Consider the following 26,040-nt stretch of genomic DNA (forward strand, 5'->3'; position numbering starts at 1 on the left):
TATGGGCTAGTGGTCAAAGCACTGAACAGTCAAGAAAAATCCCGAACTGATAACCCCCTTCAATTAATTCTATGTGACCTTGGGTAAGTCATTTGAAATCCCTGAGCTTCAGCTGAGGAAACTAATTGGTTTATAACCAGACCAACAACTTTATTCCTTCTCCCAGCACAGGCACTCATGCCAGAGGACTGAACTGAAAAGCAAGACAGCCATCCACCTCAGATATGACCATGGGTGTGTTTCTGAGGCCCTCTGCTCAGAAAGTGCTTGGAAATACTGTGGCCCTAGGATCACAGATAGAGTATATCCTTTTGTAAAATACTTAGACAATGCAGTAAATAACAAGGTATTTTTTTTGCTGTAATATGAAGAGGAACGCCTCTTGTATGGGGTGTGGGCCCTACTTACCATATCATGGCAGCCACCATTGTTTTCCAGACACGGATTCACGGCATCACACAAAATCCCATCCCCGGCATAGCCCCTCTTACATGTGCATGAGTTCTGAAAAGAGACAGGACACAGGTGCTTCACTGCCAAGGATCTGACCTACTCAGGTTTTGAAAGCACCTATTCTGTTCCACTGAGCTCTGCTTCATTTAGGCATGCATTTATTTTGGTATGTCTTTTGTTGTCACATAGATAAATCAATAAAATAATAAACAGCTAGACAGATGGCTAATTTGGGCTCAATAGAAGCCTTTCCTTTCCAAGTACTCTTCCATTTTTTGCCCATGTAATAAAACCAGGACTTAAATTTCCCACAGTAACAGGTGTAGTGCTAGGGTAATAGCTAATAAGGCTTATTACCCTGCAATCAACATGAGATGTCCTAACCTTGCTGTGGATTTTATAGCGCAGGTTTCCCCGGTGTTAAAACCCCTGATAAACTGGGAGTTAAGACTCGCAGTGAGCTCAGCACAGCTTCTCCATCAGCCCCAATGTAACAATCAGATCCAGTAATGTCTCAGAGTAATACTCCTCCAATGTTGGGTCCATGGAGATAAAACCATGAGCATTAGAGACAGTACTGATAGGGAATCTAATTGATTATACAATCATTTTCCTATCACCCAAGGACAAAAAGTAACTAGAGTTAAAGGAAACGGAGATGGGGATGAAGAGAAGTGGGAAGCTATGAGAGGGAATGTGAAAGAGACAAGGAAAAGAGAAGTTAGGCAGGGGAAGCAAAAGAGATGAGAACGGAGGTGAAAGACAGGCATTAAGAAAGCATCATTCATCTTTTTTTCCAAATGAAGCCAGGTCTTGTAGTGAGCATGTACCTGCCCAGGTGCAACAAAGCTGCAGTCTGCATTCCTGTGGCAGCTTCCCCTGTCTTCCAAAGCACAGTTGTCTATAGGGGCACAGACTTGCCCATCCCCCGTCCAGCCTGCATTACATTGGCAGATGGCAGTGCCTGGGCCTGTAGTGTTGCATATAGCCTGAGAAGATAAGCAACATCTAATTATCCTGTGAACAAGTCCATTGCCGTTGGCTCTGTTTGCGGAAGGAGTTTACATCATCAGAAAAGACTTCCCAGCTCATCTCTGCAATAAGGAAGCTTGGATAGCTGCAGGCTGTGTGCTAGCTTGGAATTAAGGCCGCGTGTCCTCTGACCACCATACGCATGATTAAAGCCTGTGTCCCATCTTGAGAGCTCAGTAAATGGGATCAACAGTAATAGGGACTACAGTGGGGAATTCTACCACTCTTGTTCCCTGGGAGAGAAGGTGAAAGCATGTCTTACTGATACATGTTCTAGCAGCTGCTTGACATGACAATTAGACTAAGATGCAGACATTCTTTTATTTTTTTTTAAAGGGATTTCCAGAGCAGAAGGGAATGGAAGTTTAAAAAAAAAAAAGGGGGGGGGGAGGGGGAAACAGACTGTTCATAGAAACATCTGTGGTAAGGAGCTCCTTCATTCTCTAGAACAGCGGTTCTGAACCTGTGGGTCGCGACCCCGGCGGGGGTCGAACGACCAAAACGCAGGGGTCGCCTAAACAGGGCCGGCGGAAGCACTAGGCGGTCGCCTAGGGCGCCAGCTTCCCGGGGGCGGCACTGCCCCGGTAAAATTAAGAGAGCCACGCTTTCAAGCATGTGAGTCCTTTGCTGTCAGCCCGGGCGGAACGCGGCAGGCCAGCTGGAGTCAGCGGCACCGGGCGTGCTCTCTTCTTCCCGCCCCCCCCCCCGTGGTCCGGAAGAGGAAGTGGAGAGCATCGGGTGCCTGCGTGGGAAGAAGAGACCACGCTAGTGTGGTCTCTTCTTCCGCGCAGGCACCCGATGCTCTCCACTTCCTCTTCCGGGCCGCGGGGGGGGGGGGGGGGAGGAGAAGAGAGCACGCCGGGCACGACTGGAGTCAGCCGGGTGCCAGCGCTGGAGTCATCGGGTGCCTGCGCGGGAGTCTTCCCGCGCAGGCACCCGATGCTCTCCACTTCCTCTTCCGGGCCGCGGAAGAAGAGAGCACGCCGGTGCCGCTGAGTCAGCGGCACCGGCGTGCTCTCTTCTTCCTGCGGCCCGGAAGAGGAAGTGGAGAGCATCGGGTGCCTGCGCGGGAAGAAGAGGCCACGCTAGTGTCCGACGGGAAGAAGACTGCAGCGCGGCTCGGAGGAAAATGGAGTTTCAACCGTGGCCGATGGGACTCCGCCTCCGCGAGGGCTGAAAATGAAGAGGTTAGCGTTGGGAGGAGGCTGTTGCTGCCGCGAGTTCCTGGGGTGGGGGAGAGAGAGAGTGAATGAACGAGCAAGCATGTGTGTTTGAGATTCTGTGTGTGTGAGTGAGAGATTGCATGTATGTGAATGATTGAGAGACTGTGTATGTGAAAGAGAGTATGTCTGTGATTGAGAGCCTGCCTGTGAGAGAGAGAGCATGAATGTAAGTTTACCATTGGGAACCTGTATGTGTAAGTTTGTGTGAAAGAGTATGTGTGTATGATTGAGATCCTTTGTGTGTGAGAGAAATCATGTGTATGTATGATTAAGAGCCTGTGTGTATAAGTAAGAGAGAGATCATGTGTGTCTGTGTCTGATTGACAGCTGGTTTAGGTGATGGAGCATGTGAGAATGTGATTGAGAGCATGTGTTTAAATGAGAGAGAGAGATCATGTTTGTCTGTGTGTGATTGAGAGCTGATTTAGGTGACGGAGCATGTGAGTATGTGATTGAGAGCCTGTGTGTAAATGAGAGAGAGGACATGTTTGTAAGCATGTGAATGAGAGTCTGTGTGTGAGAGAAAAAGACAGCATGTATTTATGTGATTGAAAGCCTGTGTGTGTGTGTGTAAGCGTGAAAAGATAGACAGCATGTGTGTAAATGTGTAATTAAGAGCCTATATGAGAGAGAAAAAACATGTGTTTATGTGAGTACTGAGAGCATGTGTGTATAGGTGTGTCATTGAGAGCCAGTGTGAGAGAGAGCGCTGGTATGTGACTGAGAGAGGAGAAAGTTCCAAGCAAACCACCCCACCTCCTGCTAATTCAGAACAATCTCAGGACACCTGGATATCAAATGTTCCCAGGTATGCAGAGCAAAAAAATTTTTGTATCCTTATTATTTTTCATTACTGGGTCTTTGTGTCTGCTATTTTTAAATATTTTGTTGGTATCTGGAAATGTTTTATATGAGTTTTTAATTATTGGATATTCCACTCATCAGCTGTTTCGAAATATGTTCTTTTTGTTAGTACAGTTTTACTGCTGATGATTTTATATTTCTTGATTTGTTTTATAAGGATGGGTGATGTTTCTTTTTTCCTTTGTTACACTGCATACAGAGACTCTGGCTTGTTGCAGTTTCCAATTCAGTTTTTTCTGCATGCTTCTTGTTATGCGTTTTGGTCTCTTTATTCTATGTTAGGTGAGGGACAGCACGTGATTCAGGTGAGGTTTTCTGCTGGCGTGTAGTTTCTGTGTAGGACTCTATAGCAGCCTGACTTGGTCCGTTTTCCTAATAGGAGATGTATTGGTGTCTTAAGGCCTGGTGTAATATTTTCAGAGACTTATTGTACTTTAAAAGTGTGATCTTACATAAAATGCACACATTTACTTCTATTTAGTTTTAAACATATTGTATGGCTCTCATGGAATTACATTTTAAAATATGTGGCGATTATGGCTCTCTCAGCCAAAAAGGTTCCTGACCCCTGGTATAGAGCTTAGCCACTACTGCTTCTGGTGTGTACTACAGCCTGCATGGAAGAAGAGTAAGAGAGCTGCTGGAGGGGGTAAGTAAAGATGGCTTTTTAAGTTCATTTTTCTTGATTGACTGCCATTTTAATTATTTAATATTATGTGATGTGTCTGCTTTTTTTGTTTGAGCAACAAGTATAGCTTTGGTTTATGTTTATTTTATATATTTTTATTTATTTATTTATAAAAGAGTTTCTATACCGTCGATAAGACAAATCATCTCAATGGTTTACATGGCATAAAAATGTCAAATAAGTGTTCTGTTATAAATACAGACTTCGTTATTTTCATTAATGCACAATGTAAGTTAATTGTGTGTGGAGGCGGGGGGGGGGGGGCGGCATAGCTGACGTTTCGCCTAGGGCGCCTAATACCCTTGCACCGGCCCTGCGCCTAAAGCAGGTGCCCAACCACCGGTCCGCGGACCAGTACCGGGCCGTTGGGGTTTTTTGCCGGTCCGTGGCGCCACGGCTGCTGCGGGGAGGCGGGGCGAAGCTGGCGACCTGCCTCCTCCAACCCCAAAAGAGAAGAGACATGGCCCAAAAAGGTAGCGCGTCGCAGTGACGAATGTTGCTGGAGCCGCGCAGGCAGGAAGGAGGTGTATCAGCCACTGCAGGTGCTCCTCCTACTGCCTTCCTGCCTGCCCTGCCCTGGAAGACAAATGTTGCCGAAGCCGCATGGGGAGGAAGGAGGAGGCGCGTCAGCCGCGTGGGTAGAAGAGGCGCTTCAGCCGCGTGCAGAAGAGGAGCAGCGGGGCCGGGAAGACTAGGGCCACTGCAGAGCCCATCCTATGGCAACCCGTAAAGAAGAGGCCCAGAGGTGAGAGAAGGTGTGTGCGAGTATGAGATGAGTTGAGAGACTGTGTGTGTTTGCAGAGACAGCATGTGAGAGCCTCTCTGTGTGTGAAAGAGACAGCATGTAAGAGTGAGAGCCTGTGCTTGAGCAAGGCAGCATGTGGGGGTGTGAGAGAGCCTGAGTGTGAGACTCAGATAGCCTGTGCCAGTGAGAGCCTGTGTATGTGTGTGTGAGAGAGAAATGCATGTGAGAATGAGAACCTGACTGTGTGTTTGAGGGAAGAAGACAGGTGGAGAGAAAAGAAATAGAAAAAAAGGCAATATAAAAGGAAATGGCAAAAAATTAGAAAGGGAAGCAGATGTAAAAAAAAATACTTTTTACTGATTGGCACATGTAATCTTTGGGAATGTGCAAGAGTAGCACTTTCTCTATGCGGATCTCACAATGTACGAGATCAACATGGAGGAAGTGGAAACCCACGGGGCCTGCACAGAGGAGGCAGCAGAATGGGCTTCAGTGCCAATAGCAGCAATCAGTGTCTCCCCAATAGCCACGTGGCAGCAGTGGCAGTAATTAGATTAATTGTTTGACTCAGCTGAAGGTGACAAAGTATGAAGTGGGATGTGAAATCAGCTTGATCTGGTGGAGAATTAGGATTGCTGTTACACATGAACTGTATTTGGCAAACATAAAGGGAGCCAGGATAATCAATTGATGCCTGCAGCTGAGGACTGATTCATTATGACTCATGTAGAAATTAGTGCATTTTCCAGATTAGTCTGCATAACACAATTCTCAACATTCAGCATTATTTCTGCTGCATAGAGTTTTATCTGAGAGGCTCTGAGGTTGTGAGGGAGCCAGTAAGAGTGAGAGCATGAGTGTGTATGAGAAAATCCAGGGGAGTAAGAGTGTGTGTGAGTGGGGGGGGGGGGGGGGGGGGGGGAGAGAGTGTCTTACACCCTGAGAGTGTATCAGTGTCTGTGAGAGTGAGAGGTTATGGTGGGTATAAGAGCATGAATGTGTAAGTATGTGACAGTGTATGAGAGAGAGAATGGACATGTGAGTGTATGTGTGAGAGAGAGAGGATAACCTCCTAATCCTCGACAATATCAGGGTGACTGGAAATCAAGAGCTCCCATGTATGGACAGCAGGGGCTTTTTAAAATCCTTATTAGTTTTAATTATTGTGTGTTATTTGATATATGTGCTGTTTTGAAATATTATTGGTGTGTGGGAAATTATAAAAATGTATATGATTTTAATTAATAGAAATTCTATTTATCAGTAATTTTAAAATATTCTTTTATTAGTATGGTTTTACTATTATAACTGATGCTTTATGTTTTTTAATTTTATTTATTTATTTATTTATTTTATTTTTATGAGGAATGGTGGTTCTGTTTATAAATGTCAATAAATAAGTATGCACTAAAATCCAACCCCATCCATAACCCCGCCCCCATATGACCAAAGCCCCACCCTCACCCCGCCCTTGCCCTGCGAGGGCGGGGCAAGGGCGGGGCAAGGGGTCACCGCAACATGAGGAACTGTATTTCGGGGTCACGGCATTAGAAAGGTTGAGAACCACTGCTCTAGAACCTCATTTGACACTTTTTAATTATCCTGCCCTGCTTACCTGTAATCCACATGCAGGGCCGGTGAAAGCACGGCGGCAGCCACTAGAGGGTGCGAATCCCCACTCTCCTCTTTGCTGCTGCCGCTCACAAGCAGTAGGAGCTGGGGCTGCGACCGGGGGCAGGGGGGTATGTCGGCACGATGGGGGGCGGCAAGGCAGAAGGCCTGTCCACATGAAATCTAGGACTATAAATGTAGGACAGGTACGACTTCGATTGTAAGTCGTTTTGGAAAGGGAACTATAGTACCTGAACTGTAACAACCCTTGAGCTCAAATCTGGTAAAGGCGAGTTACTAAATCTAAAATCCATACCCAAATATATACAGACTGAATGGAAAGAGTTACATCACCAAATCAAAACCACAAACGTGCAGAAGGCCAATAAATAGGCAGATAACCAATAGTGCTGTAATACCTGGCACAAAACTAGCCATGCAATAGAAAGCAAAGTGGCACCGAGAAACTCAGAACTGAAGTGAAGTGGCACTGTCCTGAGAGCAGGACGTTCATGCTGTGTAGGATGAATGAGACAGAGCTAACGGAGCTCTTCTACTGTAAAGAGAGACCACTGAAGTCAGTACTCTGAAAAGTGGGAGGCGGACAAGTTACCTGGCCATGATTAGCTAGAGAAATTGTCACTGGAATTCAGCAAGATGAGTCTCCCACTGAATAGACTCAGCTAAAGTTACCCGGAGAACTTTAACCTTATCTGGATATATTCAACATGGTGGTGGAGGTGGTGGGGTTTCAAAACTTTACATTCATAACAATGAGCATGCATACACATAAGTAGCCTCTACTCGTGTATTCGGTATTTTAGGAAAGTGGAACATATGCGTGTATTTTTACTTTTGCATGCATATTCATGAGCATAGAAATGGAGAGCCTTGGGGCATTCTGGAGCTGGGCCACTACTTATGTGTGCAAGTTGTTATTTTAAAAGACACGTGTGTACATTTGCCAACTTACTGGCAGAATTTTACACCTGCTAATTATCTGGCGTGAATACTGAATGAGTTTATTGTGTGGTATTGACAGGGTGGGAGGTCTGAATGAACGGGAGGGTTCAGGCTGAAGATCCAAGAAGGTCTCAATGACCTGGAGGAGGACTGGATGAACTGGTGGACTAATTGGTAAACTGGTTATTTTCATCTACATGCACATGTTTTAAAATTGGCTGACATGCAAGTATGTCCTACTTTATTTTTGCGTGTAAAATATATAAAATAGGTAGGAAAAGTGTGCAGGTTTAATGCATTGATACACATGGTTTCAAAGCATTGCATGTATTCAAGTGCAAGCCTACATACGTACATGTGTTGTATTATAAAATACGCATACACCATGCACGTGGGCTATAAAATACTTGTTAGATCTACTCACAACCATATACTCTCATTTCTTTGAAAGGTATTTTCCCTGCTGTTAAGTAAAAGAAAAAAAACCACCATTGGGCTAGCAGGCCTGATCCCCTACCTCCCACTACCCAAAAATGTAAAATCATATCCGGCAATAGCGCTCAGATCCCCCCACCAAAGAGTTAAAGGAAGGTGCGGACCCTACCAGCCCAAGGGCCTCCTCCCATATAAAAAATCTCAGGTTGGCTCTGGAACCCTCTCCTACCCCAACAAACAACCCTTTCCATCCACCTGCCACCCTTACCTCCACTCTTTCTCAGCAACCAGAAATCCTCAAGGCCGCCAAGAGCACGGTACGTTTGTACTGCTTCCAGCAGCATCCAGCACTGCCGTCAGAGCAACACTGGTCCCTGCTCTAGCTGGCATTTTACCAGTGTCGCTGTAATGCAATATGGCTTTACTGCTCTTCCGATGGTTTTGGAGGACTGAGGTGTTTCCAGGTGGGTCGGGGAGCGAGGGGGTGGGAATAGGATTATGGGTGGATGGGGAAGATGAAGTTGGCGAGAGAGGGGGGAAAGCCCAGAGCTAGCCTGAGATTTTTCATATGGGAGAGCCCTCGGGCCGCTATGGCCTACACCTTCTTTTAATTCTTTTGGAGAGCTTTGTGGGTATTGGGTGTTCTACCTCAATATGATTTTTAATCGTTTTAGGTAATGTGAGTGTGAGGGGCTGGGCCCTCTGGCCCTGAAAGGTGGTTTATTTATTTATGTTACTTAATAGGCTATATTTGGAACATAGCAGGTTTAGGTTAAAGTTATCTGGGTACATGTACTCAGATAGCTTTAGGACCTCTCTGTACCATGGCCAGACCTATCGGGATAACTTACCCCCATCCCAGAATGCCCCAATTCAACAGGATACATTTTATCCAGGTAATGACTTATCTGGGTAAAATTTATACAGTTAGAGAGGCAGGAAATTTAAAGTTCAGGTTTGTCTGGGTAATTAAAAAACCCCTATGAACATGGACCTCATTTTGTCTTGATTTCTTCCTGGCCTCTCTCCATCCCCCCTCCCCCACCGACAGGTTGCCATACGTTGATTTCCTCTACAGAATCCAAATACAGATCCATTCTTTAGGATGAGACAGCACTGTCCAGAGAGAGGCAAGTCTACTGTGATGAGAACGTCTATGTGCAAGATAGAATAAAATCTTTGAATCTCTGGTGGCTTTCTCCATGCATTCCATATAACATGAATACCGCCTCGATGGAAGAGTGTTATAGGGAACTATGCCTTAAAATTCTGACATGACATATATGCCCAATTAAAAAAGGCTCTTTTTAAAGATGAGAAAAATGTCTCAGCGGGTTTTACTTCTGTGCACTCTGTGCAAGAAGGAAAATTGTTAGAAAAAAACCTAAAAGGAGTGATTTACAAGGCAAAAAACTTGCAGGAGGCATGGACGTGGTTTAAAATTATCATCCTTGACCCCCAGACAAAATGTATTCATTGCATTAGAACAGGTCAAAGGAAAAACGAACAACTACCTACGTGGTTTAACAGTAAGGTGAAAGAGACAATGAAAGCCAAAAGGACATTGTTCAATAAATGGAAAGCAGACTCACATGAGGAAAATGGGGAAGAACATAAGTACTGGCACGTTAGATGTAAAAAAGTAATTAAGAAGGCCAAGAGAGAATTTGAAAAGTAGCTTTCCACAGAGTAGAAACAAATAAAACCCTTTTCAGGTACATTCGAAGCAAAAAGCCTGTGAGGTAGTCAGTTAGGCCACTAGATGCCCAAGGGGTAAAAAGGGTGCTCAGGGAGAAAAGGAAATAGCAGAAAAACTAAATGCATTGTTTTATGAAGAGGATGTCAGGGTCATATCCTCACTAGAAACATTTTTTGATGGTGATGACACTGAGTGTTGAAATGAAATTGCTGTGAAACTGGAGGATATAACAACTCAGACTGACAGACTAAGGATTAACAAATGACTGGATACAGATGATATTTGCCCCAGAGTTCTGAAGGAACGTTGAAACTGCAGGCCTGTTTCTGGTGATTTCCAATCATTCATTTAAAGCAGCCACAGGACCTGAAGACTAGAGAATGGCCAATGTGACGCCAATTTTTAAAAAAGGCTCCAGGGGTAATCTGGAAAATTATAGACCAGTGACCCTGACATCGGCGCCAGTCAAAATGGTAGAAGCTATTGCAAAATACAGAGTTACTGACCACAAAGATAGACATGGTTTAATTGAAGAGAGTCAGCAATGTTTTTGCAAAGGGAAGTCTTGCCTTACCAATTTGCTAGGTTTTTTGAAGGTGCAAATAAGCATTAAAATAAAGGTAACTTGGTGATATAGTGTATTTGGATTTTCAGAAGGCATTTGGCAAAGTCCCTCAAGAGATATTCCTCAAGAAATTGGGAGCTCATGGAATAGGAGGCAGTGTTCTATTGTGGATTGGTGTCTGGATAAAAGACAGGATACAGAGAATAGGACTAAATGATCAGTTTTCCAAATGGCGAAAGTTCATTAGTGGAGTTCCCCAGGAGTCTGTATTGGGATCTGTGCTATTCAGCATATTAATAAATGATCTTGAGAAAGGAATGAGTGAGGTGACCAAATTTGCAGAGGACCCAAAATTGTTTCAAGTTGTTAAAACAGCAGCGGATTGTGAAGAACTGCAGAAGGGCCTTCTGAGACTGGGCTTCTAAATGGCAGATGCAATTTAATGTGGACAAGTGCAAAGTAATGCATGTAGGGAAAAATAATCCATTCTAAAGGCCCGCAGTGATGGTCAGGAATCACTATCCAGGAAAAGGACCTCGGAGTCCTTGTGGACAATACCTTGAAACCTTCGGCTCAGTATGCAGCAGTGGACAAAAAGGCAAACAGAATATTAAGAATTATTTAGAAAGGAGTAGAAAGCACAACTGAGAATATCATAATACCTTTGTATAGATCCATGGTATGATTGCCTATTGGGTATTGTGAGCAGTTTTGGTTGTTCCATCTCAAAAAGACACAGCAGACATACGAAAGGTACAGAGAAGGGCAAAATGATGAAGGGGATGGAAAAGTTCCCTTACAGCGAAAGGCTAAATAGATTACGGTCTTTAGCTTGGAGAAGAGATGACCGAGAAGGGACATTATGGATATATATATATATATATAATCATGAGTGGGGTGCAATGGGAAAGGAGGGATCGGTTATTAACACTTTTGAATAACACTAGGACTAAGGGACTTCATGAAACTAGCAACAGGCAGATTTTAAATAAATTGTAGGAAGTATTTTTTTTTAACTCAGCGCCCAATCAAGCTATGGAATCTGTTGCCATAGGATGTGGTCAAGGCAATTAACAGTGTGGTGTTCAAATGAAGGTTGACAACTTCCTGAAAGAAAAGTAGATACTCAGTTATTAGCCAGAAAGACTTGGGAAAGCCAAGAAATAGATCAACTATTGTGAATCTTCCAGGTACTTGTTACCCGGACTGGCCACTGCCATAAGCAGGATGCTGGCCCCCAATGGACCTTGGTCTGACCCAGCTTGGCACTTCTTATGTTCACTCCATCCCTTGCTCTGTCTTAAATGAGCAGACACAGGAATACATCTTAACTTTAAAAAAAAGTGCACACAAAGTAACATTTTCCATGTGGCAAATAATTTTGAGACAAATTGATATCTTAGTGAAAACTCTTGCTGCAGAATTTAATGTAAACAATTAGGGGCAGATTTTCAAGGATTTCCGCGCGTGGGGGGGGGGGGGGGGGTTTTTACGCACGTCGGGCCTATTTTATAAAGCGGGTAGCGCGCGTGCACATGGATGCCCAGGCGTATCTTTTAAAATTTACCCCTTAATATCTTATGATATTGGATGAAAGAAGAAGTGGCAATTTCTCATGAAATTAATGGTAAATTCTTGCAAAAATCCAATGTGAATTCCAATGGATCATTTATAAAATGGTTCTATGAGCTGAGGCTGAAATATTAAGGCCAAGGGCAGTATTGTTCCTGAATAATTTTGAAGGGTGAAAATTCCAATTGGCACACTTTGGGGTAATTTTCAATAGGATTTACGTGCTTAAAACTGGATTGTATATATATGTAAATGCACTTTGTATGGGCTTTTGAAAACTGCTACAAAATGTGCCTTTTTAATGGTCAGTAGGTTTTACACGAGTAAATGCACATATTAGGGCTAATTTTCAAAGCGCTACGCGTAGTGAAAAGGGGAGATACGTGCATGGTTGGGCTGTGCGCGCACGATACGCGCATTGTGAAGGAGTTTTGAAAAAGAAGAACGGGCTGGGGTCTGGGCACACGGGTAGGTGATTTTGTAACGGGCACATGGACGCCCGCGCACGGGTCTTAAAATCTACCTTTTTGCGTGTAAACGGGCCTTTGAAAACTGCTGTGATACTATGCTACATTTATGTGCGCAACTCCTTTGAAAATGACTTCCCCTGGCTTCTGGAGTGAAAATGTTCACACATCTCTAGTTTAGGGTCTGAACAAATCAGAAAATAAGAGGTCCGAGTCTCTTCGGTAAATAGTTTATTTCTTAGAGGATCCCCTGGCATGCAAACACCTTCCTTTTGGCGTGACGCTTGCTTTCCAGTTCCATAACTATGATCATTTTCTAAATCCAAGGGCTGGCTGTGCTAACCTTGCGAAACACTAGATTAGCACAGCATGCCCACAAGTTTTGGAAATAGTTGTGTAACCTGTTATTCAGGGATGGATACAAGGGGGAGACTGAATGGTTGGTAGATCTTCACCTGGACTTTAAGGGATTGCTGAATAGCAGGGAGATATTCTCTTTACTCGTCCATGCATGTATTTTCTAGCACTTAACTTCTCCAGTAAAGTAGACTAGCACTCCCATGTACTTCCAAAACTGGTCTCTACGCTCACAGTTCAACACAGCAGACACTTTATCAACGAACTGAACTTCACAGTTCTCAATTTCTTCACAATAAAGTAAACAGTAGTCCAATATTGAGGAAAGTCTTGTCTAATGTGATTTATTCAGTCTTTACTTGATATTCAAAAAGGGTTGGAACAAATCTCTGTATTGACTGATCCATGGTACTGGGATAACCAGCCCTGAGGAGTTCCCTTGAAGGATCTTCTAAGCACTCCTTCCTTTCACTGATATCCTGGGCTTCCGGAGAGGGACAGTTATTTCATAGGGATTCCATGTTCCTCCCATTAGCAGGGACAGCCCAGCTAGGTTGCTACTTTCCCTCCACCTGGCACATAGTGTCAGCTGAACCTCCTCTTGACTCCTGAACGACCTCCTCACTGCAAGTTCTCCCTCCTCACTTACTCTCCCCTCTCTAGGATCTCTCCCCAGAGCTTACTTTTCCTCAACGACCTAGGCAGAACCACTGGAGGCTCCAGCACAGGCGCTTAAGGGCTACACCATTACAGAGAGACCACAATCATGGCACCAGCAATGGAAAGCGAAGGGTGTGCTAGGCGGCTGGGCTGAGGAACATCATGGAGGCAGGATAGCGGCGGGACTCCTCCTCCCTCCAGAGGAAGGTGGAATAATTCATCTCCCTCGACTCTGGAGGAGGCAGCATTTTGACAGAAAGCGGGAACGTGACCACCAAGGCTGTCTTATATCGAAGGGGCCCTTCATTATCTCTATCAGCATTAGGGATGTGAATCATTTTTTGACGATTTAAAACAATCGTCAGATATATTTTAAATCGTCAAAAATCGTTAAGAGTCGCGATACAATAGAAATTCCCCCGATTTATCGTGAAAAATCGTAAATCGGGGGAGGGGGGAGGGCGGGGAAAACCGGCACACCAAAAAAAACCCTAAACCCACCCCGACCCTATAAAACGAATCCCTTACCTTCCTCCACCCTCCCGAACCCCCCCAAAACTTTTTACGAGTACCTGGTGGTCCAGGGGGGGTGGCCATCTTTAAAGATGGCACCAGCCAGCCAGTGCTCCTACCATGTGACAGGGGCCGGCCAATGGCACAGATACCCTGTCATATGGTAAGGGCAAAGGGCCATCGGCGCCATCTTTATGAGTGGCGCCGATGGCCCTTTGCCGATGGTAAAGGGCCGATGGGGGAAGCTAAGGGGTCATTTTTAAAGGGTCGGGTGGGTTTTTTTTTTTATAGGGCCAAAATGGTGCTGATGGACCGAGAGCAGGAGATCGGTCCCCGCGCCCCCCCTGGACCACCAGGTACTCGTAAAAAGTTTTGGGGGGGTTCGGGAGGGTGGGGGAAGGTAAGGGGTTAATATTAAAGGGTCGGGCCTCACTACAAAAAAAATAACGATGTGAATCGGAACCAATTCCGATTCACATCACCCACGATCAGATTTTTTCCCCCCTCTAACCGAACCCGATCGTTAAGACGATCGGGCACACGATTCACATCTCTAATCAGCATTCAGCCCAAAAGCTTGCCCACCCCCGACTTAGAAGACCAATCATTAGTACTTACATTTGCAGAGCAGCCACCTCTTTCAGGCTTCCTACACAGGTCTACGGGCTGACAGGAGAAGCCATTCCCCTCGTACCCATTTGCACAGACACATCTGGAGTGGAAAACCAATTCACAGAGGAGAAAACTCAAAATAAGGAAATAATTACACTTACTGACAGGCACTTAATACCAACATTACGACTTAGGCAAACGTGGTCTGCAGGAGCTCTTCAGATCATATGGACTCTTCCTTCTTCAGAGCTGATTCTTTCTGAAGAAGAGACCTGTGTGGTCTCAGAATTTCTTGCACATCATCATCATCCATGGACAATGCTAATGCCTGTGCAATTAAAGATATCCCAGCCCACAAATGATTCAGTTTCCTAACACAGCCACTAGAACCCTGCACTGCAAAGCAGCAGAGAGGGGATGAAGACACTGGATTGGTTAAACACCCCAGATCCTTTGACATCTTAATTAATAGGGTCAGGAAAAGGGATCTCTCTGGTTGACAGAATGGTGTCCCCTAAGGAGCCTTTATTGTTTAATGCAATTGCAGAGGAAGAAACTGTTGCACAGCTGATAACACCATAGTTTGGAGTATATGAAAACCAATGGAGAAAAGCAAACAATGATGTTAGTTTTTCTTTTTTTTTTTTTTTTTTTAGAGAACAGGTTACAATGGGGCAGTTTTATTATTTTTGAAGTAATGGTGTTGTAGAACGATCTGATAGGGTTTGTAGCTAGAAATATATTTTGAATAAAAAATAAACACAACAGTTTCCCTTTAAGGCTTAGGAGGAGCTGCTTCTGGTGGCAAGAGGCCCATTTGGTTTCCATCCGAGGAAAATGGATGGCTTAAGGGAATTGCCACAGCATTACAGAACCTTTCACCTCTAGACAGATCCATTTCAGGTTAGTAGGGACTTAAAAAAAAAAAAAAGACCCTATATGAAATGAATTAGCTACCTCAGTCTGGCGGCCATAGAACTGTTCACATCATACAAGAGATTACAATAAATCTGTGACCTCTGCAGCCCATCTCATCACTGATTTGTGACCAGGACAAGAGGGAAGAAAGAGAGTTTCCTTCGGATGGGTACCACCAGGAACCTGCCCTCCAGGAACTGAATTATCTTTCCAGAGCTCAGGAGAAGGTGGAGGAGATGATTTCAGATTAGAAATGTTCAGTTAGGGATAGAAATTCTCTCCAATTGCCAGGCATCTATCCTGAAAGAAGAACATCTACCAGCTCAGGCTGTAATTGTGCAGAGGACGGAAAGCTATGCTAACAAAACTGTGCCATCAAGCCAAAAATATCTTCCATTTTTCAAGATATTATGCAAAACTGTAATATGCAATTCAACTAACACAGAGGCATTCTGCTTAATAAGAATGTCATTATTAATATGGAATGTCTGCCTGCGGGAACAGTATTTTAATTTTTTTTTTTATCAGAGTTCATACTTTCAAAATGTTCATAATTTATACTTTACAGGAAGGAACTAATAAAAAGCAATAGACTGCATTGTATGTTTTCAAGATTTTATGTATCAAATCACACAGGATTAGCTGGGGCGATTGGTCTTTCTCTCTCGTCATGTAAAATGTTACTGAGGTGGGGCAATTTTCAAAAAATGCTTAGTGCTTCATTTAGAGACCCAAGTTTTTACCTAAAAACTCAGTTAAATTTAGGACCCAAAAACTTAAACTATGTCTGTAATTCAGTTGCCTAGATTTAGGAGCCTAGTGCTGAAAATCTGTACTGAGCACCTAAACTTCTTTCCTCAACTCTAACTCTGCCCCTATAGCTGCTCACTATAAGGTAGATTGTCAAAGGGCCGCACATGCATCCATGTGCTCACAGTTCTTGGTGCGCGCACATGGACGTGCCAATTTGGTACTGGTGCATGCATGTATGCGCGGGTCACAACTTGCGTTCGGGGGGGGGGGGGGGGAATATCTGTAAAACCCACACGGCGATGCGAGTAGGCCTACCCCAGTTCCCTCCCAGTCCTATCCCCCTACCTAGCCTTCTTCCCTTTTCTCCTCTTCTCCCCAACCCCTAAACCTACCCTAACTACCTTAGATTTTTTGTTTAAGAACTTACCCGCTCAATGGAGCAGGGGTAAGTTCTGAGCGTTGGCAGCCTAATAATGCTGTCCCAGCCAGGCCCCACCCCATCCCTTTTACAGAGTAAGGCACCTTTGCGCATATCGGGAGATAAGCACGTGGCCGGGCTGTTTCTAAAATGCGTTCGGCATACAAATGGCCCAACCACACGTGTATCTCCCGTTGTTTGCACATGGGCCGTATATAGGGTCCTAAATTTAGGCACTCGGCTCTAGTCAATTTTCAAAGGGCCAGATTTAGGTGCCTAATGTAACTCCCAAAGTTAAGCACCTACAATTTTGAGAATTGAACCCTATGTAATCAAAGAGTTTTGTTACTATTGCCTTCCATAACCAACATGACTACAGTTTACGAATTGATAGCAGTTTTCCAACCTTAGTCAGGTTTTCCTGTAGTTTGACCCTTTTGTCACATACATAGTGTGTTCCTCCATGTATGTGACAAAAGGGTCAAACTATAGGAAAACCTGACTAAGGTTGGAAAACTGCTATCAATTCGTAAACTGTAGTCATGTTGGTTATGGAAGGCAATAGTAACAAAACTCTTTGATTACATAGGGTTCAATTCTCAAAATTTTAAGAAGCATCAACATATACACAAATGCTTCTTAAAATTTTCCCTGTGGCTATTCTTAAATAACTCCATGGCAATTCAGTTTGGATCCCTTTACAAAACAGGAATTAGTCCAAAACATCTTGAATGTCCAAAGACTCTACCTTGTGGAGTTTCTTCTAGACTCGCAGAGAGCATGCTGGTGGCAGTATAGAGATAAGGTAGATGGGCCACAAGGTTCAGCTCTTCTATCACAGAATTCCCCTGTGTATCCAGCTTTACAGGAACCAGATCGACACACCCCATCACTTCCAGGCCTATTATCACAGATTCCATGTACACACTGACAATCTGTCAGACACATAGAAAAAAAATATCAACTATTCTTCTTCTGCATGTTGCACCATCAATGCTGACAAAATCATTTGTATAGTTATGATACAATATTCCTTTGCTAAAGGAGCTTACACAGGGCACTGAGGACAGGGCTCCTAAAAGACTTTCTCATGATAAACCATGGCTAAGGGAAGCCAAGTAAGCCCGATTTAGGGTTCTAGCTCTGTGCTCTAACATAAAATATTTAATGGACGATAATTAAAATTTTTACATGGGTAAATGCATGTTTCCAGCATAATAATGCATTTTGAAGATTGTACCTGCCCATACATAGGTAAATGTACACATGGTATTTGAACTGGATTTGGATTTAATTATTTACCTTTCCAAATCCAAGCTCAAGGCAAGTTATGATTAGATATAGTTGGTAGGGATGTGAATCGGGCTTCGGACGATTGAAAATATCGGACGATATTTTCAAAATCATCAGAAATCGGGGGCTCCCCCAAAACGATAGGAAAACCCCACGATATTGATCGTGGGGGTTCTCTTATTGTTTTGGAGGAGGGCGGGAAAAACGGCACACAAAAATAACCCCTAAACCCACCCCAACCCTTTAAAACTAATCCCTTAGCTTCCCCCACCCTCCCGACCCCCCAAAAAACATTTTACAGGTACCTGGTGGTCCAGTGGGGGTCCCTGGAGTGATCTCCCGCTCCCGGGCCATCGGCTGCCACTAATCAAAATGGCGCCGATGGCCCTTTACCCTTACTATGTGACAGAGTATCCGTGCCATTGCCAGAGCCTGTCACATGGTAGGAGCACTGGATGGCCGGCGCTATCTTGTGCTCCTACCATGTGACAGGGGCTGATCAATGGCACCGGTAGCCCCTGTGACATAGTAAGGGCAAAGGCTATCGGCGCCATTTTGAATACTGGCAGCCGATGGTTCGAGTGTAGGAGGTCGCTCCCGGACCCCCGCTGGACTTTTGGCAAGTCTTGTGGGGGTCAGGAGGGTCCCCCAAGACTTGCCAAAAGCCCCTGGTGGTCCAGCGGGGGTCCGGGAGTGATCTACTGCACTCGGGCCATCGGCTGCCAGTAATCAAAATGGCGCCGATAGCCTTTGTCCTTACTATGTCACAGGGGCTACCGGTGCCATTGGTCAGCCCCTGTCACATGGTAGGAGCACAAGATGGCGCAGGCCATCCAGTGCTCCTACCATGTGACAGGGTCTGGCCAATGGCACGGATACCCTGTCACATGGTGAGGGCAAAGGGCCATCGGCACCATTTTGATTAGTGGCAGCCGACGGCCTGGGAGTGGGAGATCGCTCCAGGGACCCCCACTGGACCACCAGGTACCTGTAAAAAGTTTTTTTTGGGGGGGTCGGGAGGGTGGAGGAAGCTAAGGTATTAGTTTTAAAGGGATGGGGTGGGTTTTTTGTTTATCGGCTCGGGCGCAGCCGATAAACAATACCGCGATCGGGCCCAATGAAAAAAAAACCACATGTGAATCAGAACCGGAATCCGAACCAATTCCGGTTCCGATTCACATCTCTAATAGTTGGTAGATCCCCAAGAGGGTTTACAATCTAAGGGGTCAAAGTAATAAGGCATGAGTGAATATGTGCGTTGAACGTCAGTGTGCATTTTCTTTACTCAAGCACTTAATAAAGTTTTAATTCCTGAAGCAGTAAGCAATGTCAGATAGGTTGCAAATCAGGAAAGCCGGGGTTCAAATCCTGCTGTAGCTTCTTGTGGCCTTGAGCAAGTCAGTTCACCCTCCACTGCCTCTGGTACAAACTTAGGGGTACATTTTCAAAGATGCACCATGTGTGCACGAGTTCTGACACGGTGACGCAATCGGGCATTTGCCCAGTTCCCTCCCAGTCCACTCCAATAAAGTAAGGGTGGACAATTTTCCTTGCCTCAAAAATGAGGAGATAGTCCCCAAAGAAAGAATTTAAGGTTGAAACTCCTCTGCATCAGGTCACTGACAGGTTTATCCCCTGGAGGAGGGATAGAACACTGAAGGATCTTCCCTACCCTCTGATCTAATCTTACACACAGGGATGCCCCAATCCTCTGTGAAGGCTCTCAAGGGGAAAGTCTCCAAAAATGGATCAAAAAGAGTAAACACAGGCAGAAATAGAGCAGTTTAATAGGCTGACTTTGAAGGTCAAAACAGCAAAACCCCTTTTCATTAAATTAGCAAATTCAACAGACAGAAGACAGAGCACTCCTGCCTTCAGAAAATCTAACTAAAAATTCCACACCCCAAGATGGTGCCTGGTGGTTAAAAGGCAAACGCAATACCATCTCAGTCTCCTACATGGGGAAGCAAAATCTAACTCCCTGCACAAATTCTCTCTGCACCTCCCCAGCTAATTAAAACACAGATTATTGTAAGGAAACCAGAGATTCCTTATATTTTCAACTTTTGTAAGATATGGAAAACACATGCATATGCTAATTTTCACGCATGTAATATTTTGAAAATTCACCTCTTAGATTGCAAGCCCTCTGGGGCAGGGAAAATACCTACAGTACCTGAATTTAACTTGCCTTGAGCTACCAATGAAAAGGTGTGAGCTAAATTTCCCCAAAGATGGAGGGAATAATTGCTTACCTTTGTCACACTTGTCCCCATGCTTGCTTGGGCTTGAGCATATGTGACAGGCCAGTCCTTTGAAATCCTCAAAGCAAATACAGCTGCCATTTCCCTGCATCCCATCACTGCACTGAAAGAAAGCAAGAAAATTATTCAGGGAATGAAAAGCTGTTCTACTGCTACTGAAACCATCTGCTCTGTGCTGCAGCAGCAGATCAGTGATGTGAAAAGAACCTCTTTATCTTCAGCACTAAGCAGAAAAGGTTTTGCAACTTCGCTGCTCTCTGCCTCCTATTACAACATGGAATATCTTAGATGTGCCCCTCTTCATAGTAAGTTATCTCATGGTTTACTAGCTCTGTAACTTATTGGCCAGGCAAGGGGGCTCTCCGCAGCTGGTTGAACTGTAAGTGACTCTGAATGTTAAGGCTGGGTGCTCCCTTTATTTAACTCGAATTGAAAATAGGAACTGTACGATTATGATGTATCAATTAATTAATACTTCATACAAACATCATAGATATAAGCTGAACCAAGAACAAATATTTGGAAATATGGAGAATGTGATACCTCATATAACGATTGAGCCTCTCAATATTTATCAGAGAATGCTCACAACAAATGTGTCAAATATACACAACGTTAACCAATATGCTAAAAGGTTGGTTTAACGCAATTGACCATATTTATAATCATTGGTATCCACATTCTAGATTTTACATTATTTTTCCCATTTTTTCATTTTTCTATTAATTGTTTATAGCGACAGATCACTTATCATTGTGCGTAGCGTGAAGTGGTGACAGCTTTTTTCCAAACACCAGTCTGACCCGACACGATCCGTGTTTCGTGGGCTTCTTCAGGGGTACAATGATGTTGCGGTGTCTACGATGGAAATCAAACAGGATTAATTCTGACTTGTTCAGTGGTGCAATACCAACAGTAACTCACCAAGCGCTATAGTCATACATTTTTAAAGTCTGTCCCGTGACATAACGCTATAGCATGATCTCAGCTTTTGCTAAAGCAGGATCCGCCATTAGTTGACCGCGCTTTATTTAAAAGGATCATTGAGTTCTCAGCTGACCAATCAGGGCACAGAGGAGAATTACGTGTACCAATGGGGAACTAGAACAGCGATGACCATTCGACGCTGTCATTAAGTCCTGCTGGAGCTTCTGTTGCGAGAGTGAAAATCCACAATTGCTCGTGATAGTTGAGGTGACTACTGACGTCACCCCCTCTTTCACTTACTGTAACTTGTTCCAATATTGTCCATTACAGTTGGTCAAATGTATGCAAAAATTGAAGACAATGCTTGACAATGGGAGCTTCGATGTTAGCAGTGTTAACACGACTCCTATGTTCCCGTAACCTAACCTTAATCTGTCTTTTAGTCCGGCCCACATAGAGGAGCGGGCAAGGGCACTGAATTAGATATATGACTTGTGTCGATTCACAAGTTGTGTGGGCATTTTTTGTGTATTTCTTCTGCATGGTGGGATGTCGCCATTCATTCCCTTCTATGGTGGAATTGCACATATCACATTTTCCACATTTGAGATGTGCCCCATTAATGACCTGGGATCCTATGCCCGATAGTGAAGCATGTACCACAAAATCCTTAATGTTCTTACTTCTTTGATACGAAATAAGGGGTGGTTCTGAAAATGAAAGATGAAGCTGTAGGATGTGCCAGTGTTTTTTTATGCTTTGTACAATCAAATAGGATTTGTCAGTATGTTGTAGAACGCAGATGTTAGCTGTGACCCCAGCTTGGGCCCCCTCATTGGGCCCCCCCAGCTTGGGGGGGCCCAACGAGGCTTCCGGGAGCGGACGCGTGGGGAATCACGTGACGTCCGCGTCACTCCGACGTGACGCCGACGTCACGTGGTCCATCGCGGTTCCGCTCCCGCTCCTGGAACCCTCGTTGGGCCCAAAAGGCACTTTTGGCCAGCTTGGGGGGGCCTCCTGACCCCCCCAAGCTGGCCAAAAGTGCCTTTTGGGCCTCCTGACCCCCCCAAGCTGGCCAAAAGTGCCTTTTGGGCCCAACGAGGGTTCCGGGAGCGGGAGCGGAACCGCGATGGACCACGTGACGTCGGCGTCACGTCGGAGTGACGCGGACGTCACGTGATTCCCCTCGGGTTCGCTCCCGGAAGCCTCGTTGGGCCCAAAAGGAACTTTTGGCCAGCTTGGGGGGGCCTCCTGACCCCCCAAGCTGGCCAAAAGTTCCTTTTGGGCCCAATGAGGGTTCTGGGAGCGGAACCGCGATGGACCACGTGACGTCGGCGTCACGTCGGAGTGACGCGGACGTCACGTGATTCCCCTCCTGACCCCCCCAAGCTGGCCAAAAGTGCCTTTTGGGCCCAACGAGGGTCCGGGAGCAGACCCGAGGGGAATCACGTGACGCCGCGTCACTCCGACGTGACGCCAACCTCACGTGCTCCTTGCAAAGGAGTTCAGAAATGGCGTCCTGACCCCGCTGGACCACCAGGGAGTTTTGGTAAGTCGGGGGGGGGGGGGGGATTAAGGCGGGTGAGGGGTTTAAATTTTTATTTGCACATATGGACATAGACTCAACTTATGGAATTCTCCATATGTCCATATTGACCGCAAATGACCCCCCCTTTCGACTTATGGACTTATGAACTTAAACTTTTGGTCTGCACATCCCTATAGTAAGCCCGTTTATAGGCTTTATAAACTACTGACTATGGATACCCCCGGTCGAAAAATCTTTTTGCTAAGCTTTGCGCTTGTATTTTGAATTCGTGATTGGATGAGCATAACCGATGTATTCTGAAAAATTGGCTCACCGGGAGACCATTTTTAAATGCTTGAGGATGAAAGCTATTATATTGTAAAAAGTTGTTTCTTTCAATTTCCTTGCGGTAAACTGTAGTGTGGAGTGTAGCTGATTGTTTGCTGATGAGTATATCCAGAAAAGAAAGTTGTGTATCACTGGATTGAATAGTAAATTTGAGATCTGGATCCAAATTATTTATCCATGTTAAAAAAGATTGCAAACTTGTGGATTCAGCTGTCCAAAAAAATAATAAATCGTCAATGAAACGGATCCAAAATGGAATGTAGGTAAACCAAGTTGAGGAATAAATAAATTGCTGCTCAAAATGGTCCATGACCAAATTGGCTATGGATGGGGCTACTGAGGACCCCATCGCTATGCCGTGAATCTGCAAATAAAAATCGCCATTAAACTGAAAGTAATTGTGTTGAAGGACTAGTTGCACAATTTCTAAAATAAATTTAAAGGGAATACGTCCACCTTCCATGTTGTCTTTTATACATTCTTCCACAATTGACAACGCTGTTGTTTGAGATACATTGGTGTATAATGATATACCATCCATCGTGACTAACAAAGTGGAGGATGACGGTAAAACCACTTCTTGTAATTTCCTCAAGACATGTGTTGTGTCCTGCACATATGAGTGCATTTGTTTAACAAAAGGTTGTAAAAAAGAATCCAAAAAAATGGCTAGTGGTTCTAGTGCTGATCCATTACTTGAGATGATAGGCCGAAGAGGGGAGATGTCTAAGGATTTATGAATCTTGGGCACCCCATATAACATAGGGATTCGTGGATGATCCACTTGAAGATACCGTCGTTCTTTACGTGTCAGAAACGGGGTTGCTTTTTCATCCAATAAGTGAAAGAGGGGGTGACATCAGTAGTCACCTCAACTATCGCGAGCAATGGTGGATTTTCACTCTCGCAACAGAAGCTCCAGCAGGACTTAATGACAGCATCGTATGATCATTGCTGCTCTAGTTCCCCATTGGTACACGTAATTCTCCTCTGTGCCCTGATTGGTCAGCTGAGAACTCAATGATCCTTTTAAATAAAGCGCGGTCAACTAATGGCGGATCCTGCTTTAGTAAAAGCTGAGATCATGCTATAGCGTTATGTCACAGGGCAGACTTTAAAAATGTATGACTATAGCGCTTGGTGAGTTACTGTTGGTATTGCACCACTGAACAAGTCAGAATTAATCCTGTTTGATTTCCATCGTAGACACCGCAACAACATTGTACCCCTGAAGAAGCCCATGAAACACGGATCGTGTCGGGTCAGGCTGGTGTTTGGAAAAAAGCTGTCACCACTTCACGCTACGCACAATGATAAGAGATCTGTCTCTATAAACAATTAATAGAAAAATGAAAAAATGGGAAAAAAATGTAAAATCTAGAATGTGGATACCAATGATTATAAAAATGATCAATTGCGTTAAACCAACCTTTTAGCATATTGGTTAACGTTGTGTATATTTGACACATTTGTTGTGAGCATTCTCTGATAAATATTGAGAGGCTCAATCGTTATATGAGGTATCACATTCTCCATATTTCCAAATATTTGTTCTTGGTTCAGCTTATATCTATGATGTTCGTATGAAGTATTAATACCTTTATTTAGCTGGCAACATAAGGCAATTGCAACAGACTGAGCTCCAATTGGCAAGGAATGCAATTATAGACATAAAATAATTGTATTTTAAAGTGGGTCCCTAGCAATAAAAATGCAGTTTGCAATAATGCGACCCTTGGGTTGCTTACACAAGACTCATTCCTCATATGACTACAACTTACTGGTCAAACTCATTTTTTATGGACCATTATTGCACAGTAAAAATGCATTATGGACTGCTGATGTCAGCTTCTAATACGAATGATAATGACCCTCTACATTCCAGTGTAGTGACATCTTTCACCAGAGGGGCACATTTGCTAACTGTATTATGTCATTACAAAGACTGAATTCACGCCACATGAGGTTACTGAGGTGTAATGTCGTGTTTTTTTCTACATTTTTGACTTCTACAATCATAATTTCTCATTAACAGGAGTGTGAAAGTCAGATCTTCAAGGGTCACAAACTATCTGATTTTCAGCTTGTCCATGATAAATATTCATGATATATACATAATCATCCTGGATAGCCTGAGAACAAGACTAGTTTGTAGTTGTTGAAGATCTGATTTTCACACTCTCGTTATTAAGAAATGATTACTAGAGATTTTAAAAAAATGCAGAAAATTTGAATTTCAATTTATTAAAACTTATTATCCGGACTTATCACATGTAGTTATTTCAGGGCAGATTCCATAAGAACATTCCTAAAATTACATCCTTTCTATATATACATATGGGGCAATAAACAGATTAATTTGCATATTTTCGTTACTCTATAATAGACTGGCTTGTTTCCTTTGAGAACTGAATTTGCCCACCTCACTATGCCACCTTTCTATAAGCAAGGCTAATATCTCGATCCTCTAACACTCTTTCTTCTCCCTGCTTCCTTTAGTGATGTCACATCAAATACCTGCAATGATAGAATTCAGGAGTTTTTGTAGATTGTGAGACCTGCTAGAAGACCATCAAAGATGATGTTGAAGAATATGAGCATTCAGACCTCACAGGCCTCTTCTTCAGATGAATGCTCATGTTCTATTAGATCTTTCTGTTTGCCCTCTAAAAGGGATTACTGTCTACAGAGACTCCAGTTATCTACAGGACCAATATGGCTAATTAGACCTCTACATGGTGGCATTGAGAGACTTTGCAAATCTGACTTACTTCAAAGTCTCGCAACTTTTCACTATTCTAGGTCTTTACACTACGTCATGGTCCCCAAATCAGGAATGCCTCTCGGGAGAACTTTTCTTTATATAAAATTATACTAAGACTTGCATAAAATTCGTTGAAAAAAAAAGTGGAAAGAGAACAGGAAATTCTGGTAGAAAAGGAAGGTGAGCACTTACAATTCCTCGGCCATAGCATGGATTAGAGAATCCACCAGGGCATGGTTTGCAGTCAGGACCGAAAAATCCTTTGCAGCAGCCAGGTTTCTACAAATAGACACATTTTCCATTAATGGGTCAGTCCATACAGAATGAAGCACATACGTGGACTGGGCAATCCCTGGATTAAAGCGCAG

General features: G+C 44.1%; 1 protein-coding gene across 1 annotated transcript in view; it reads right to left on the reverse strand.

The window, feature by feature from the left end:
• Positions 1–26,040, reverse strand: part of STAB1 (stabilin 1) — a 335,521-nt gene that overhangs the window by 203,911 nt on the left and 105,570 nt on the right. Inside the window, exons 21-26 of the mRNA XM_029599456.1 lie at positions 25,865–25,951; positions 20,097–20,208; positions 17,297–17,483; positions 14,466–14,559; positions 1,284–1,442; positions 409–504 (exon numbers count right to left, since the gene is read on the reverse strand). Of these exons, the coding sequence (XP_029455316.1) occupies positions 409–504; positions 1,284–1,442; positions 14,466–14,559; positions 17,297–17,483; positions 20,097–20,208; positions 25,865–25,951 (735 nt within the window). The remainder of the gene's footprint in view (positions 1–408; positions 505–1,283; positions 1,443–14,465; positions 14,560–17,296; positions 17,484–20,096; positions 20,209–25,864; positions 25,952–26,040) is intronic.

This window comes from Rhinatrema bivittatum, chromosome 4, assembly GCF_901001135.1.
Source record: "Rhinatrema bivittatum chromosome 4, aRhiBiv1.1, whole genome shotgun sequence".
Lineage (NCBI taxonomy): Eukaryota > Metazoa > Chordata > Amphibia > Gymnophiona > Rhinatrematidae > Rhinatrema > Rhinatrema bivittatum.